The sequence below is a fragment of the Limulus polyphemus genome, unplaced genomic scaffold, assembly GCF_000517525.1.
Source record: "Limulus polyphemus unplaced genomic scaffold, Limulus_polyphemus-2.1.2 Scaffold608, whole genome shotgun sequence".
In the NCBI taxonomy this organism is placed as follows: domain Eukaryota; kingdom Metazoa; phylum Arthropoda; class Merostomata; order Xiphosura; family Limulidae; genus Limulus; species Limulus polyphemus.
Window position 1 is genome coordinate 444,764 of NW_013666218.1, and position 16,449 is coordinate 461,212.

Below are 16,449 nucleotides of genomic sequence, written 5' to 3' on the forward strand. Positions count from 1 at the left end.
CCCCCCCCCCCCCCCCAAAAAATGTGGTGACTGGATGGTAAACAGGAAAGAAATTTTATTTTTTGATTAATATTAATTGTATTTTGTTTCACATTATTTAATGATTGTAATTTCTATCTTATATACATATGACGCTAATTTTCGTCTGTCCGCAAAACTCCTCCCACAGTTTGTCCGATTTCTCAACATCATAAGGGGGGGGGGGGAAGTACCTAATAAAGTTTCATTATAATTGGGTCTCTTATTAAAAAGAAAGTTATTTAGTGCTTGTGTAAATTTTTTTAAGGAAATAAGTCAATAACAGCTTTTTATCGTACGAAAGTTTTGTTTTGGATTTCGCACAAAGCTACACGAGGGCTATCTGCGCTAGCCGTCCCTAATTTAGCAGTGTAAGACTACTGGGAAGGCAGCTAGTCATCAACACCCACTGCCAACTCTTGGACTAATCTTTTATTAACGAATAGTGGGATTGACCGTCACATTATAACGCCCCATGTTTGGTGTGACGGGGATTCGAACCCGCGACCCGCAGATTGCGAGTCGAGCGCCCAAACCACCTGGCCCGTACTAAAGTGAAAATGTTATAAAATACACCCTCGCTAAAAATTTAAAAAATAATAGGACCTTATTTCAAAACATTTTTTTCTAAATCGCTTCTTTAATGGAGAAATAGTACTTCTTTCTTTTGAATAATGTACATTAATTTTGTACGTTTATTATTATCAACGAAATTAATTTCACAATAATATTTATAAAAGTGTGATAAAGTGACTTTAATGTAGAATTGAAAAGTGAGTCATTTTAGTACAGAGTCAATTTGATATTTCAGAAGAAAGGTTAATTTTTTTACTGAATTGTTCTGTGACCGAAGGAATCGCAAATTCTTCGTACGTAGTTCGTTGCATACAAAATTGCAGGAATTTTGTAGTAACTCGATCTTCATAAGTTACACAAGTATTTTTTTCTACTTCACTATGAGTATAAAGTGATCAAAAACATCGAAAATCACGATGCCAAAAATTGCCCAACGGAAAAGTGACTTATCACGGAGAAAGTCTGAAACTTTGAGAAAGAAAATGAAACGTCAAGATGCAAGTTACAGAAAGGAAGAGATAAGTATGCTCACCAAATTAAGAGGCAAGAACCAGTGAAAAGAAGCCAGGAACAAACCCTAAATACAAAAGCGCATCAGATTGCTCATCAAATATATATAGATTTTACCACAGTTTGGTGTCTCGTGATAGTGCCGCAGCTGAGACAGCTACTAATTTCATTATTTGTTTTACACTGAGTTTTCCAAAGTTTGTTCCAACTTTTAATAACATAAGCTTATCAAGTTCAGTTAGGAAATACAAGCACTGTTAGCTCTGTTTGTTTAACTTGTTTCTAGTTTCGATTTCGCTGTATCCATTTGAAGTTATTGTATATTTATCGCTGATAAAGGTTTCTAGATTAAAAAATAACTGACATTCGTGAAAGTTGTACAAGCGTACTTTAAAGTTAGAATCTGATGTTAAGTTATAAAGTGTAAATAATAGAAGTAACTTTTATTATTGCGCTGTCTGGTGTCACAAGTAGCTGTAATTAAATTGGTCTAAATACAATAACAAAATTAGTTTTCGAACAGTTACTGACATAATTAATTTAGATATTAATTGTCAATTGATACAACTATAAAATTTTTTCTCTTATTTCATATCAATAGAAAGTTTGTCAAATATTGTGAGAAGAAAAGTCACTAATTTCTTTGATTTAATCACGAGGCACATAGAATAAAACCTAAGAATTCACTTTGTAATTTCTGCATTTTTCAAGTAATGGTAAAAGGTCGCAAAAACACCATATTCTGGAATTTTAGAGCAAATAAAATGCTACTTTTCATTTTTAAAATGTTAATCTTACTTCACTCGTTCATTTTGTGCTGAATTTATTTATAATTTGGTTCTGTTCTGTCTAATGACACTGAAAATTTCCATTTTCTAATTTGTGAAAGATTGGTAACCTTTTAAAACTCACCACATTGTTGTAAATCGCATCGCAAACGCGATTGGTTACATATATCTACTTTAATTATAATCACAAGACAAGTGCGTCCTTGTAATGTTATCCTTATAAAGAAGTGACCTTGAGAGGGAAGTTGTTATTCTTGTTGAATCCTTTGTTTCGGCTAGTAATGCTAGTTTGACCCATCCGACGTCTCCCACACAGTAAAACTTAACTGTTAGTTATGGCCTGACATATATACTTTGCGCAATATTTAATATATTTCTGTCTGGCATTTTGTTCATTTCAAAATATATAGCTTCTTCTGTACGGCATTTTACAGAATAAGCTTATTCTTAATTTTTGTAGGTATTGAGTGAAATGGATGCCGCCAACTGTGAGACAATTTTTGTTGTAATATTTTACAATAAAAGAGAGCAGTCATTGTTTCCCAGAACGTCGTTTTTTTTTAAAGAGCTTATTGTATATACGCATAATATTTAAAGGTAGGAGGTCTTTAGTCAATTCTGTCTGTACAGTATAAAACGTCATAACTTGTGTTCCTAAATAAGTTATTGACTGTCTGGTTCTATGGAACAGAGCGTTCGCCGCAAACGGACTCAAAAAGTTGTCTGGGATTGCGAGGCGTGCTGTCTTCCTGCAAAAGGCGTTCAAGCCGTCTGTTTCTAGATGAACGTGAAGGTTTAACATAAAAGCACTCTAAAGTGTGCATCGATGTTTTGAGCTTAGACTTCACACAGTCACATGGTGTCCGATTTCTGCTTTAGCATTACGCAGCCTACGTTTGTGTCCTGGGAACAGTGGGTCGCTTTTGATGTTTTAACTATTGTATTGGAGTTTGCCTTTGTTCTCGTCTTAGCTGCTGCTTGAATGACCCTGAATAACGCCAAGTAGGTCACCTGGGCCTCCGGAAGCGTCAGGTATGGGCGGTGGCTAACATGGACTTTCTTAACTGTTAGTTCGCGGTATCTTTTAATGTTAAGAGTAATTGTGCTTGCTCGGTGTGTTAGATTTTGTATTAGAACTAATCCTAGTCAGGTATTTTTTTTAGAAAAAACATGCTCAATAGATTACTTTCACCTGACGGAACGACTAACGTTATAACAAATATCCGAGAAAACATTTTTAGTGATTTTTTAAGCTAGGCCTAAACTTACTACTCCATGTTTTTGTATTTTTGTAGTGTTATGGGCCTAATGTTAGATTTAAGTTTAACTTTAAGCTTGAACTTATTCTTACTACCAGCAAATGTTGTTAAACAACACTTGACAATATAATTATAAATCGAAATTTAACGCTTATTTCCTTTTATATGAGCAAATGAGGTGATGTAGTGTATAATTATAATGATTTATTAATTTCGTTAATTTACTCGGTAGTGTTCCATTAAACTCCCACAAATGGTAAGTTTTTACTATATGAATATAATACTTATTAATATATTTTTAGAAATTCATTATGGACATTTGCTATATGAATAAAATGCATATTTATGTTTTTTTTTAATATATACATTTTTAAAAGTTATTAAAATTGCGGGGACATAACGGAAAAGTTATAATTATAATACTGTATAAAGTTTAATCCTGTATAATTCGAGACACTTGACATTATTGTAATATTTATTATTGGTATTAGTCATAATGTTGTATTTATAGATTAATCAATGAAATGAGGGGTCTCACCAGTTAGCGACAAGAAGCCTCAAGCTTTAAAACAATATAATTTACGATAAAACATCGAAAGATTTGATATATTTACTGATGTAGTTCTATAACACTGTAGTAGACCAAAGTTATACTCGGGTCCTACTAAAGCCATCAAGAACCGTAAGTGAAGAAACGAACAGGCTGGAACAGCCCATTGGTCTTACGGTTACTATTACTCTGAACTGTATACGATACTTTTATCGTACGCTACGGCTTCCGTAACCAGTGAAACTCACCAAAGCTGAGAAGGCCCATGCAGATGAAGATAATACACAAATGTAATATAAAGCCAATAGTTAATAAAATTATTCCGAGAAATAAATTTTTATTATAAACAACAAGCCAATAAAATAACACAACATTAAAAGTTCAGTAATGATACTCGCGTCTCATCCATAGTAAACGCAATATGGCGGGTCTCTTGCGCCGTCATACTAAACACTTTGGTATGCTACTGTTTCATATTCCTAAATTGTTTGATATTTCAATGTCGCTGTTAATTGTTAAAACTTGATATGGTGGTTTCACTTCAACTTCAAGCTTGAGCATTTTTTACTAATTTTTAGATAAACTAAGAATCAGTAGTAGTAGAACTATTGTTACTGTTAGATATCAATAATGCAGCAAAACTCGTAATTATTGATAATTTCTGCCCTCCTTTCAACTAAAAGAGAAAATTAGGTATTGAGGAGTAAAGAACCTGATCAACACTACAAAAATAAGTTGGGTTTTATGTTTGTGGTATTTATTTTTTCTCTCTAAATAGTCTTACAGTGTAGGAAATACACATTTTTTTTTAAAGATACATCCCTGTTTTTATTTATACATTAAGTTCTAATCTAAAATGTGCTGATAATCTTTAATTGAATAAATGTAAAATAATTTATTTGTCTATTTCTGCTTGTACTATCTAAATTCTTGCAAGTTTTTCCTAGATGTCTGTTTTAATTTCTTTTTCATAAAGTAATATATAAGTCAATACATTATGAAGAAAACTACCAGGGCTATAGCTGTCTTTTTGGATTATTACATATTCCTCACTTAACTAATTTTAAGGTACATCTTCAGCCCTATTAATTTTCTTTGTCTGTGGGGAATGGAGTGCCTTAGGCTTAATTCAACAGCACAAAATTATAAGTATCTTTATGCATGTCATAACATAATATATGGGCAACAAGAGAACATGTGATCCTTCAAGGGCTGTCCTTGCACCCCCATCCCTTGATTAAAAGTAAAAAAATTATACCCAATTTATATATTTTAGGAAATTGACTATTCTCTTCTGTGCTAGTGTTTATGGAACTGATTCCTTAAGTTAACCATTGAATTAGAAAAAAATAAACTGGAATCTAGCTTGTCTTTTTTCAAATGTTAAACAAGTGTCCTCTCAACCAGCATTCTCTGTTATTTTGAGGGCATTGTGCAGTACAGGCTGTATCAAAAATAACTTCATTATCTGCTTTGATAATCACTGTTGCAAATTTGAAGCAAAACTACAGTTGATTGAGTTACTAGCAAACTAGCATTGCTAAAGAGCAAAGGAACTTGTTGTTGTTAAAACAGTGATGAAGTTAAAAGTATTTGACAATAGTAATTTTTTGATATACAGTGCAACATTGTTGAATATCTGTTAAATTATTTTAGGTATCTAGAAAGAAGGCTGTAAAGCACCTTTGAAAGTAGGTTACCCGTATGTGGCTTATGTCACAATGAATTATGTAATCAATAATCAGCACTGAGTTAGTAGTTAGGGTGTTTGCTACTTGTATATAAACATTACTGACTGCTTGAGATTAGTATTTATAATCTCTGCTATCTACCACACTTTAATGGATCCTTCTACTCTTTTTGGTTAACTCCTTCACTAGCTGTAGTGAACAAAATGGTTTATAGGACTACATACTCTTCTGTTGGAATCCAATGGGCCCTATTTGTGTGTAGTTTATTATGTAATGGTTTAATAGGCCCTACTGGTGTTCTTTTTTCTACTGTTTCAACTGAAAAATAATTCTATATACAGACCAGCTTGGTATCATTACTATTAGTTTGACACATCAAAATACAAATAGTTATTTACATACAATGTATTTTTTGATTTTTTATTAGTAATGGTGAAACACACTTGAGATCTTTCTTGCAAAGTTTTAAGCTACAGGCCTTGCTTCTTTCCAGGTACTTGTTAAAATCAGTTTGTTTTTACTGAAAGATTCCTTCCAACCTGCAATGCTGACCTTTTAGTTTTTCTCTCACTGTGTTTTTATTTTAGTGGATCAGCCAAACAATGCAAAAAAATGAGAAAAAAAAAGTTAACTAAAATATGTCCTAATTTCATCTGTATAAAAGAAAAGCAAACAGTGTTGGCATTAGGAAGATTGGTCTCTCAAGAAACCCACCTTGATCAGAAATGTGTAAAGGTTTTATATTAGTGTTCATATTTCTTTTTCTGGTAAGAACTATAGGGAAACTATTGTATTAGGTGTATCAAAAGAAAAGTGAGTCTGTTAACCAGTAGTGGAGTTATAGCAGTTGGCCTAATGTATACCCATAAAGTATTATGTACTTGTAACAAATGAAAATCTTTTATGATGTTTTGGAAGCAGTTAATATGGCAGAAAATATCTGTAATTGTACATAAAAATGGCTTTTGATATTTGTGTTTGAAATATCCTCTTACGTTATGGTTTTTTTTGTTAGCTTTTAAAATAATATGTCTAACTTAACACTTCAACTTTGGAATAATATTATACAGTTATATTTACATATCTTTAGTGAAAACAACTGATATTAGTGGATGAATTTGAATTTTTTCTTGTTTTGCAACTTATGTCTGTCATTCTCCTGTTTATCAATTTACATCGTCTTTATACTGCTACAACCAAAAATATTTACAAGATATTTACTATGCCTGATTTTTATGGTGAAATTTTGCTTATCATTTACAAAGTCAAAACTTCCACTTCAAATGTTTTTAATCTTCTTTTTTTTTGTTATATCATTTATACATCATATTTTTTAATGATAGTTCACACCTAAAACAATCTGTACATTTTAAGCTATGTTTACTTTTAAACATGATTTTTTTTCTATTTGGACAGTGTTTTAATGAAGTATATGTTTCAGAATTTTCAGAGGAGTAATATTCTAAACATTTGAAATCCACAGAGTGAGAGGTTAATAAAATAACAACATTCTAACTCATTACATTTGTGTATCTCAACTATACTTTAGGAAAATTTAGTTTTGCATAATTTTTTTCTGTATAAGGATACTGTAATCATTAATGTTTACTATACTGTAGCTGTACCCTGCTTAAATTGTTAAACTTTTACCAAATCAAGCCAAAAAAAAACACATTCTTGTTTTTCAACATAGTTTTTGTAATTTTTTTAACTATTGCCACTTAGAGTTAAGAAATGTGAAGGCCAGTGGCAGAGTGTGCATGCTTTGTGAAAGTTTTAGATTAAAATTTGCTATTTATATATTATCTGCCTTCAGAAATGAGGCCCATACTGTTGTTATTTCAATGCATGTGGGTTATCATCAACCGAGCAATGTTCTGTTGCTAGTGGTAGGGCAAATAGGATTTTTGGTTGTATGTACAAAAAATATGGAACACAAGTCTCCACAGGTTAGGCTACATTTGGAGTATTGTGTCCAGTCTTGGGCTATTTACCTTAGGAAAAACATTGAATTGGGATGGAAAGATTGTCATACAAGGATAGGTTAAGATCTCTGAACGAAGAGATAGAGGGAATCTGATTGAGGTGTATAATATTGTTAGGGGAATTGATAGTGTCGATGCATTATCTTTTTTGTGCATATAGTAGTCAGAATGGTAGAACTGGGGGATACAAATATAAATTTTGGCAAAATAGGAGTCATCTTCAGCTAAGACAGTTTTGGTGGAAACAGTATGTTAAAACTAGTATAAGGGAAGTATTGTTAAAGATAGGAATGATAATTGTCGACTTCGAGTGTGTGTATATATATATATATATATATATATCAACAAGTCCCTTGTTGTCCATAAATGTTATCTCCTTCCTTCCTCATAAATCAACAGTAAACTTAAGACTATTACTGATTTGAGATTGGTTGGTATCAAACAGTGCTATCTCCAGATTTGTGATATTTGCCTGTCTGTAGCATGTTAATGAGGGAACTTCCTTTTTTGTTTTTGCATCAATCTTTCTGACATCCATGCACTAGCAGATATTTACCCATTATCGAACAGTATGGAAAGTATATCAATTTTGGAATCTAAAAATTAAATGTATACAAAAAGAATTAATATTGGGTTACATAGGGTATACTACACCTACTGTACCTTTGGCATTATACAATGTGAGGAATTAACCATTATTTCTTCATTCAGAAACAGGCATCTGTTGGCACATAATCATTACATGTATTATAATATCATTACATGCACACAACTTCTGTTAATAATCATTTAAAAGTTTTCTACTTATTTTTTGTATCCAATCATCTTGCCTAAGTTTACAGTGTATGATTTGACTCAACATATTTACATAGTGTTTATTGTTGATTGATTTGTGACATATGGTTATAGCAATTATTGTAAGTGTATGACACCGACATATGCTGAGCCGTTGGATATAACAACTTTTCCACCAAGTTAGAAAAAATAAGGGAATTCTCATTAATAGTTTTTTACCTAGTACTGCTTATATAGGCAATACCACCTCGGTGTCAATGTGCTGATGCCTTATTTGATTCATCACTCAGCATGTGAATGTCACTTGTCTAGTGTATATGGATTGTATAATTGGTCTTTATTTGTTTGTTAATAAACAGTTCCTAGTATTACATGATGTTTCTCTATTGAGCTAGTTGAGACTATTGTATACAACCTTGGCAATATGTAATTTTAGATCTTTACAACATCTATACCATATACCTGTATGTCTCATCCATGATTTAAGTAGCATTTCATTTAAGACTTGCATGTTTAACTTGGTCCTTCTAATAATTTCTGACATTCAGTGATAAAACTACTTGACAGTGACCTATTACAGACAGTGTTTTTGAAATGTTGTTAATGTACTCATCTTATTGTAAACTCCTATTGAACAAGTGTAATGTTTAATCACACTTTCCACTTAAACCTTTTTTAGGGTTTATGTTTTAATTTAATAGTTTTGTGGTATATATATATATTGTTCTTATTTTCCATAAATGTTTTTGTATTTTCTAATTCTGTTCAAAAGGAAATCCATCAAAAGATCATGAAAAGGATTTTGTTAGATTGAAATACAAGTGTTGTTGATATGGTACATGTGTGCATACATGTGGTGGAATCTGTACTAGTTACATAAAAAATAAAATCTTATGCTTCATAAGATGGGTAAATTTGGTTGTGCTAAAAATGTGTGTTCAGTTTCCTCCCAGTTTTAGTCTGTTTCTTTGGAAAATATTTTAACTTGATAAGAGAGATGGTATACAAATTTTCACATTTTTTAATAATGAGAAGTAAATTATATGGATTTATAAAACTGCTGAGGATTTTTGTGAAATAATTGCTGCAAAAATATTTCAGGAAGATCATTTTGATATCAATAATTATAATAAGGTTGGTATCAGTGAAGGCCAAGATAATGGTTACTTGCATTGAGAAAAAATTATATTCATTATTGGAAACTGTATTGTGGGTGACCAATGCTAGGAAAAGTAAATGGTCAAGAAATGAATTGTTTTTTAAGTTGTATTTTTGCATTCTAGTATACAGTTAATTCAGTTAATTGTAATTTTAACAAATATCCTGTTCATAGTACTTTGTAGTCATTTGCTCTCTATAACAAAATGTGCTTTTTAAAAAAAAATATTATTAATCTTGGGTAATTTTTTTTTCTTTTGTATTTTCTAGGGTCAAGTTTATACACCTTCTGAATTTAATATAATACAACAAGACTCGACCCTACCATCAGGAACAGTTCAGCTCTATGGGCCAAATTCAGAATACAGCAATTTCCTTCCAGAACATCATCAGCCTCTGCCTTCTTTTAATGGCCAGATGGATCCAAATAACAGTGCTATGCTACTGGAGCAAGAGACACCCAATATTTCAGTAAGGCATCAGATAATGAACAATCGTTTAAAGTCTCTTATCCAAAGTCGTCAGACTCAAAAAGAACAGGTTGGAGTGACTGGGCAATTACGTGGATCTGACCAGTTCCAGATGGGTTCAGAAGATTCAGTGAGCCTCCTAGATCATCAAGTTCTTCTACCTTCTATTCCTGGGGTTCCAATTATGTCAAGGGAACCAGAACTTCTTGATCCAGCCCAACAGATCAGCTATATTATGTCCATGCCAAATTCAAACCCAGTTGCTTCAGGAGCAATAAGAGTGATTAATCCCCAGGAGAGTGAATTTATGAAAGGATGGCATATGGGCATGGAAGAACAGTTAGGTGAAACAGAGCAAAACTCCATTTTGCAAGGTGACATTAAAGGTGAAAGTCAAGTAGCACAAATGATGGTTCAACTTGGAAGATTTCTTGGTACCCAAGAAAATCACCAAAATTTAGGAAATGAGATATTTTTTAGTGGTACTAGTACCTCTGATAATACAGATCAAGGAAATAAATTGGTGATTACAGACCAGAACTTTAGTCTTGTGAATAAAGAAAACCTCTTCAGCAATTCTAGACAATCATCCAAGTCTCAAGCTCAACAATCACTTGATTTTCCAGGCCCTTCAGAATCCCAGTGTCGTCAGGTTCCAACAAGCTCTTCATTTACAAACCACAGCTTTCATTCATCTACATTGTCACCCCAATTGACATCAACCCAAGTGTCACTCCCTCAAACTACTTTAAGTACAAGTTCAACAAGAATTTTAGAGAAACCAGAGAGCAGAAGACAGATGGATTATTCAGCTATTAGCTCTTCTTATACTGGCTCTTCCTCTGCAACTGGAAATGAGACTGACATAGGAGAAAATCTTGAATCACAACCTTTTTTATTGAATACGACCACATCTATGAATACATATACAAGTATTATCAATACATTTAATCTTGCTACATCTGCATTACAAATACTGTATACATCTGAAGCATCTAATCTTTTTCCTGACTCTCTTACTGATCCAGATCAAGCAGTGAAAACGGCTGCTAGTATGTTTTCAGGCTCTGAGATTAAAAGCTCTTCAATTCAAACTTCTACCTCTACTGTAAATCCTTTTCGAAGTGCATCTTCTATTTCAGAAGGAAACTCTGTTGTATCAAACATGGATAGTGGTCGGACCCATGTCACTAATCAACAGTCGTCCTCTACTGCTGATCCAAAACACCTTCCAGCATCACTTTTAGAGTCTGGTGATGAAAATTCTTTTCCTAGGTTGAGCACTTCTACAGGTTTAACTACAGAAGCATTTGTATTTACCAATATCTCCTCACAGCCTGTGTCAGTTTCTTTACCAAGTTTTCAGGACCAAGACTGGTGGGCAAGGTTAGAGCGTCTAAAGAACAACACTAAAGTGGAAGTTCCAACTTGTGAATGCCTGGGAACTGAGGAAAGTGAGTACGGGAACCAGAATCCCCTTCCATCTCTTCATGCCCCCTGTCTGTAGGGATATTGGGGATGATATTCCAATAAGCTCAGGGTGCAAAAGTTGTGCCAAACTTGATTTGACTCAAGGACCACTGTTGCTGTACTGTTGTCAGTGTAGTGAGGTAATTTTATCATGTAGCAGTGAGTTCTCATAAAAATGTGGTTTTATAAAGATACAGAAAAGAAGAAATATTACCTTAGGTTTTAGGAAAATTTCTTCTTGAATTAGAAGGTCAGCCAATTAATAATGAACAGCTTGAAACTACTTTTAGATGTCATTTTCCTGACATTGATGGATCTAAGCATAAACATAACGGGTATATATAAATATATATATACACACTGTAATGTAAATGTATTTAAAACAAAAAGCCCAAAGGAAGGTGTTTCTCCCCATTTAACAACATTTGACTTCTACCTCAGTAATATTGGCATTTTTTTTAGAAATCATCTGTCTTCACTTTGTTCAGTTTTTAAAATGCCTTTATTTTCTTTTATCATCTTTCATATAGACAAATGCTCACAAAAATGTCTTGACCAGCTCTCAGGGAATCAATGAAAGACACTGAGTTGATTAGTTATAGTAGTTTGTTATTTTTTTTTCTTTGTTTAGTCAGTGTGGAGTCTTGCTTGCATGTTATTAATGGGCTTACTTTTGTGCCCCATATGTTGCAGTTTATTACATTTTAGTTACTTTGGGAATTGATTGTCACAGTTGATGGTTGATCACTTGTACGCTGTGAGTCCTGATTCACATAAATACATGTAGCATAAAAAGCAGTGTTCTGTATTTTGAAATTGATGTGATGTGCCATATTCGTATTTTATTTAGATATTTTGGATTTGTGATGAAAAAATAAACAGTTTAAAAATATTATTTGTAAATATGCCTCCTATTATTTTTCTCTTATCATAAAATCTTTGACATTTTGTGTCACACGCTTATTTTATGTAAGTGGATTTTTGTAAACAGGCGGCACATGTTAAACATTTAAAGGATCTCTTAAGTAGGAGTGTACTATTGATTTTTACTCATTTAGTTTTCAGCCAGTATTCAAATTGTTTTGTTTTTTAAACTTTGTCTCAACAAAAATGCAAAACATCATCAAACATACCTTAGAATCAGAAGTCTGTAACCTAGTAACAATAAAGATGTTGTAGATACTGGTCAAAACAGAACCACTAAGTTTTGGCCTAGTTCACTACTCAAACACAGGATAAAAAAATCTGTAATGTTTATCTGTAGGTCAGGTTATAAATGCTATTAATCATGATCTGCAATGCATTGTAGAAGTTATTGTTAATATTCTTTTAGCTAACACAGCTTTTATTCTTAATATTGCTAAGATTAAAGGACCATTGAAATAAATTTAAACATTTAATAACTTATTTTTCCAAATGAATATGACACAATTCTTTGTAGAATTTATTCCAAAAGTACTTTTATGCTAGTCTCATCTAATGCAGTGTTCAAAGTTCTGTAATTCTAGATTTTTTTTAAAAGTTATCTTACCCTTGAGCAAGTAATACTATAACTAAAATTATTTTCGTTAATAGTAATAATGAAGCAATTGTGCGAGTTAAAATATTTTATTGTTAGCTGGAGGTTATAAGTTATCAGAAAAATATGGCTATAAAATTTAAATGAATAACTGTTAGTACTCATTGTGTTCACTTTACTCACACTTAACACTTTAGAAAGGTAGAAGCTGATATGTTAAGTACTAGTCAGTAGTTACTTATCTGGAATTTAAAACCAAAATTGTATTAATTTTATTAAATTTCTATTTAGGGCTAGTTAGTAAGAGTTTCTGTTCATCAATAGATAAATTCTGAGGGAAGGACTATACTTAAAACTTAAACCCTCTATATTAAAAATGTTTTAAAATCATGACTCTATTATGTTTAATATAAATTGTTATAAAGCTATTTTAAAATTGCTTCAGCATTGTGGGGGGCAGAAGTAACCCATATCTAGTAATTAAAAAAAGTATGACTGCATGCAACAAGACCCCACAAACAGCAGTGCAAGAGGTAGATTTAGAGGTGTTTTTTTTTGTTTTAGAAAACATTATTTACATTTGATTATACTGTTTAGCAAACAGTATTGTACTATAATTTCACCATTGAGGGTTGCTTTTTTTTTATTTGTATTATTGGCTGTAACAACTTTTGCACCTGAGCAAAGTGGTTGTGATCAAATAAGTTTGACATTTTGAATGACCTTTGATGTACTTGTGTTCATTTGCATTTTCCAAAACTCTCTTTAAGTTAGTGTGTATATAATTTTTTTAGCTTGTATATTTATAAATATATATATTAAGTGTAATAGGATGTATTGGTTTTAATCATGCAAATTTACAAGATATTATTCACTGGTGGATTGTGGTACTGCTCTCAACCCTGCATTCCTGTTGCATGCAGTCTGCTTGCTCTTTATAAAGTTAAAAAGCTGTAATATTCTTTTACATTTTTACAAATAAGATGTTTGCTTTTGTAGTCACGTAAAAGTTAGTAATGCCTAGCATTAAACCTAAACCATTTTGGAAATGGATTATTAAAATAATCCTTGTAGTTCCTAGGATTTCCATATTCATTGTTTCTGCAATCTATTAAAAAATTCTTGGAATATTGGTTCTACTGGAGGGTTCTTTTGAAAACAAAATCTCCCTAAAATATTCCAGTTATCCTTTGTCCAGAAACTCCCTCAGTTAGTATATTCTTTACAGTATGTTCTGTAGTGAGTACACTTATCTACAGACACATCATGAAGTAATTTGTAATAAGAAACCAAATCACAAAGTACTTAAAATATTAATATTGCTACATCTTCCTAGCTTAAGAAGTTTATATAATGATATTTTTTTTATTGTGCTTTGCATGTGAAAATTTATTCTGAATGACAAAGTCACAATATTTCATAAATTATTTTGTGTGATGTATAATACTTAAGTGGCAGACTTACTAGCAAATCATGGTTTAACTAAACTTATCCTCAGCATTATGACTTAATTTTATCTTTCCAAATCACTAAGGTCTGGCTGTAGTCAGTAGAAGGCTTAACAGAACACCTCAGTATTAAGACTAGTGGTTTAATTCAAACTTTTATAATTTCAAAATGCTAAATAGTCATTACCTTTAGCCAGTTAAGCTAATGCATCTGAATACTGCAAATCTCAATTTTTAACTTCATTGAATGTTAAAGATAGAATTTGACAGCCGTGGGTTCAACTCCACTTAATCTAAGTTTTGCCAGAATAAGTCTTAATTCTACAAGACTTTGTGCTGACCTTAAATCCAAAATCTGTAGTTAAATCAATTAAAATTGGTGCTTCAAATAATAACAAAAAAAGAAAATCTGTACTTAGTTTTAAGACTCCTCCATCGACATCAGTGAACGGAAAATAGATTTCTTGCATTCAAAATATAATTGTTAAGAAGGATAAAGCATCTACCGGTATGAAAAATAAGAAACTTGTACATGCAGCTGGGTTTTAAGATCAGTGCTTTCATGCAAACTTTCCACCCAGTGGCATAAGTATACCCCTACAATTGCAGGGGTGGCCCAAGCCAAAAGGAGGCCCTAAGGGCTTGATAAACTTAATAATTGCTGACAAGGAGAGAGACATACAATTTAATTTGTTTGAGCTAAAGAGAAGTTGTGCTGTTCTGTTAAGTTAATATCAATCAGTTAAAATCGTAACTACAATTATAGGGAAATAAATGTAGGGGACCCAATTATTTTTATGCAGAAGTGGGATATCTTTTGTTGTTATGCCACTGCTTCCAACCTAGTGTTATGGTTTAATTAAGGCTTCCCAAGTGCTCAACTATGTTGATTTGGAAACTTATCAGCACATCTGCAGTTCAAGGTCAGTGGTTTATTTCACAATTTTCAAGTAAGTGCTTATATAATTGATTTAAAACTTTCCCAAGGTTGAGATATGTTTCTTTGAAGACATATCAGCATAACTCAAGTTTTAAGAGTAAAAGCTTCATTTCAAAATTCCAAAGATCCAACTGAATTAAATAGGAAACTTTAGTTTTAAATGCAGTGGTTTAATTTATATTTTAATGGTTAATTTTTTTATTCATTAAAAAAAGTAATTCAACCCAAAATAATTCATTGGCTCAAAACATTTTAGGTTTGTGACAGTTCTTCAAGTGGGATGCTTTTCTAAGCTTAAACAATTTAAGATAATACCTACTTAAAGCATGATTATTAGCCTGGCAACCCAAGAAATGTATTAGCATTCTGCTAAATCTGAGAAACACATTAACAACAAAGCTTCAAGACTTCTTCATAATGTCACAAGTAATGTTTACATCACTTAACCATTCATCAGTACATTGTATTTAATGAGTAACTTGTTAAATAGCCATACATGATGTACCCACATTTGTTTATTTCTGAATATGGATACATTAGAAAATCACTTTTCATGCCAACAAGCATAATCAAACTAACATTAAGAAACATTTAAAATTCTTCTCTTAACAAATAGGAAAATGTGTTGATTTTGTTACAGGAATATTGGTTTTGCTGAAAAAAGCATTGGGTGTGGTCGTATATAAAACATAAAGGGTTTTTTTAGTATTGTAGTATAAGAGAAAATAAGACAATTGTCTCTAGTTAAACCATTTTATATAATTGTATTAACTTGATGGAAAAGCTGGTTGAAAAAGGTCCACTATAAATTGGATATTTGTAGAAAAGTGAGGAATAAGGACTTCTTTTGTTGAGATTTTGAAAATGACTAAGGCTTTTGTGATTGATGGAGAAAATTATTCACAACTACCCTTATCTAATACTTGGATAATTATCATTTTATAGCACTGTTGTTATGGTACCTGTGTAATAGTGTGAGAACACATCCATGAAATTATTAAAGGCTGACAGCTCAATGAAATAAATCACAAAAATAGAAAGGAAGAAAATACAAAATATTTTTATCAGATTATAGAGTTACTATATTCTTGAATAAAAAGTTAAAGACCAAAAATTAATCCACAAGAAACAACACAAATCAAATTGAAAATTATGTGTAAGTTTGTAAAAATTTTAAGCTTAATCCTTTCTACATATATTTCCTATTTCCTTATATACTATTTAACTTCAGATAATTACAGATTTAATTCAATTTTGGAAAAATAAAGGAAC

At 31.8% G+C, this 16,449-nt stretch overlaps 1 protein-coding gene across 1 annotated transcript in view; it reads left to right on the forward strand.

The window, feature by feature from the left end:
- LOC106459439 overlaps window positions 1-16,449 on the forward strand; it is a 98,273-nt gene that overhangs the window by 51,809 nt on the left and 30,015 nt on the right. The window contains exon 4 of the mRNA XM_022385938.1: window positions 9,601-11,254. Coding sequence (XP_022241646.1) covers window positions 9,601-11,254 — 1,654 coding nt within the window. The remainder of the gene's footprint in view (window positions 1-9,600; window positions 11,255-16,449) is intronic.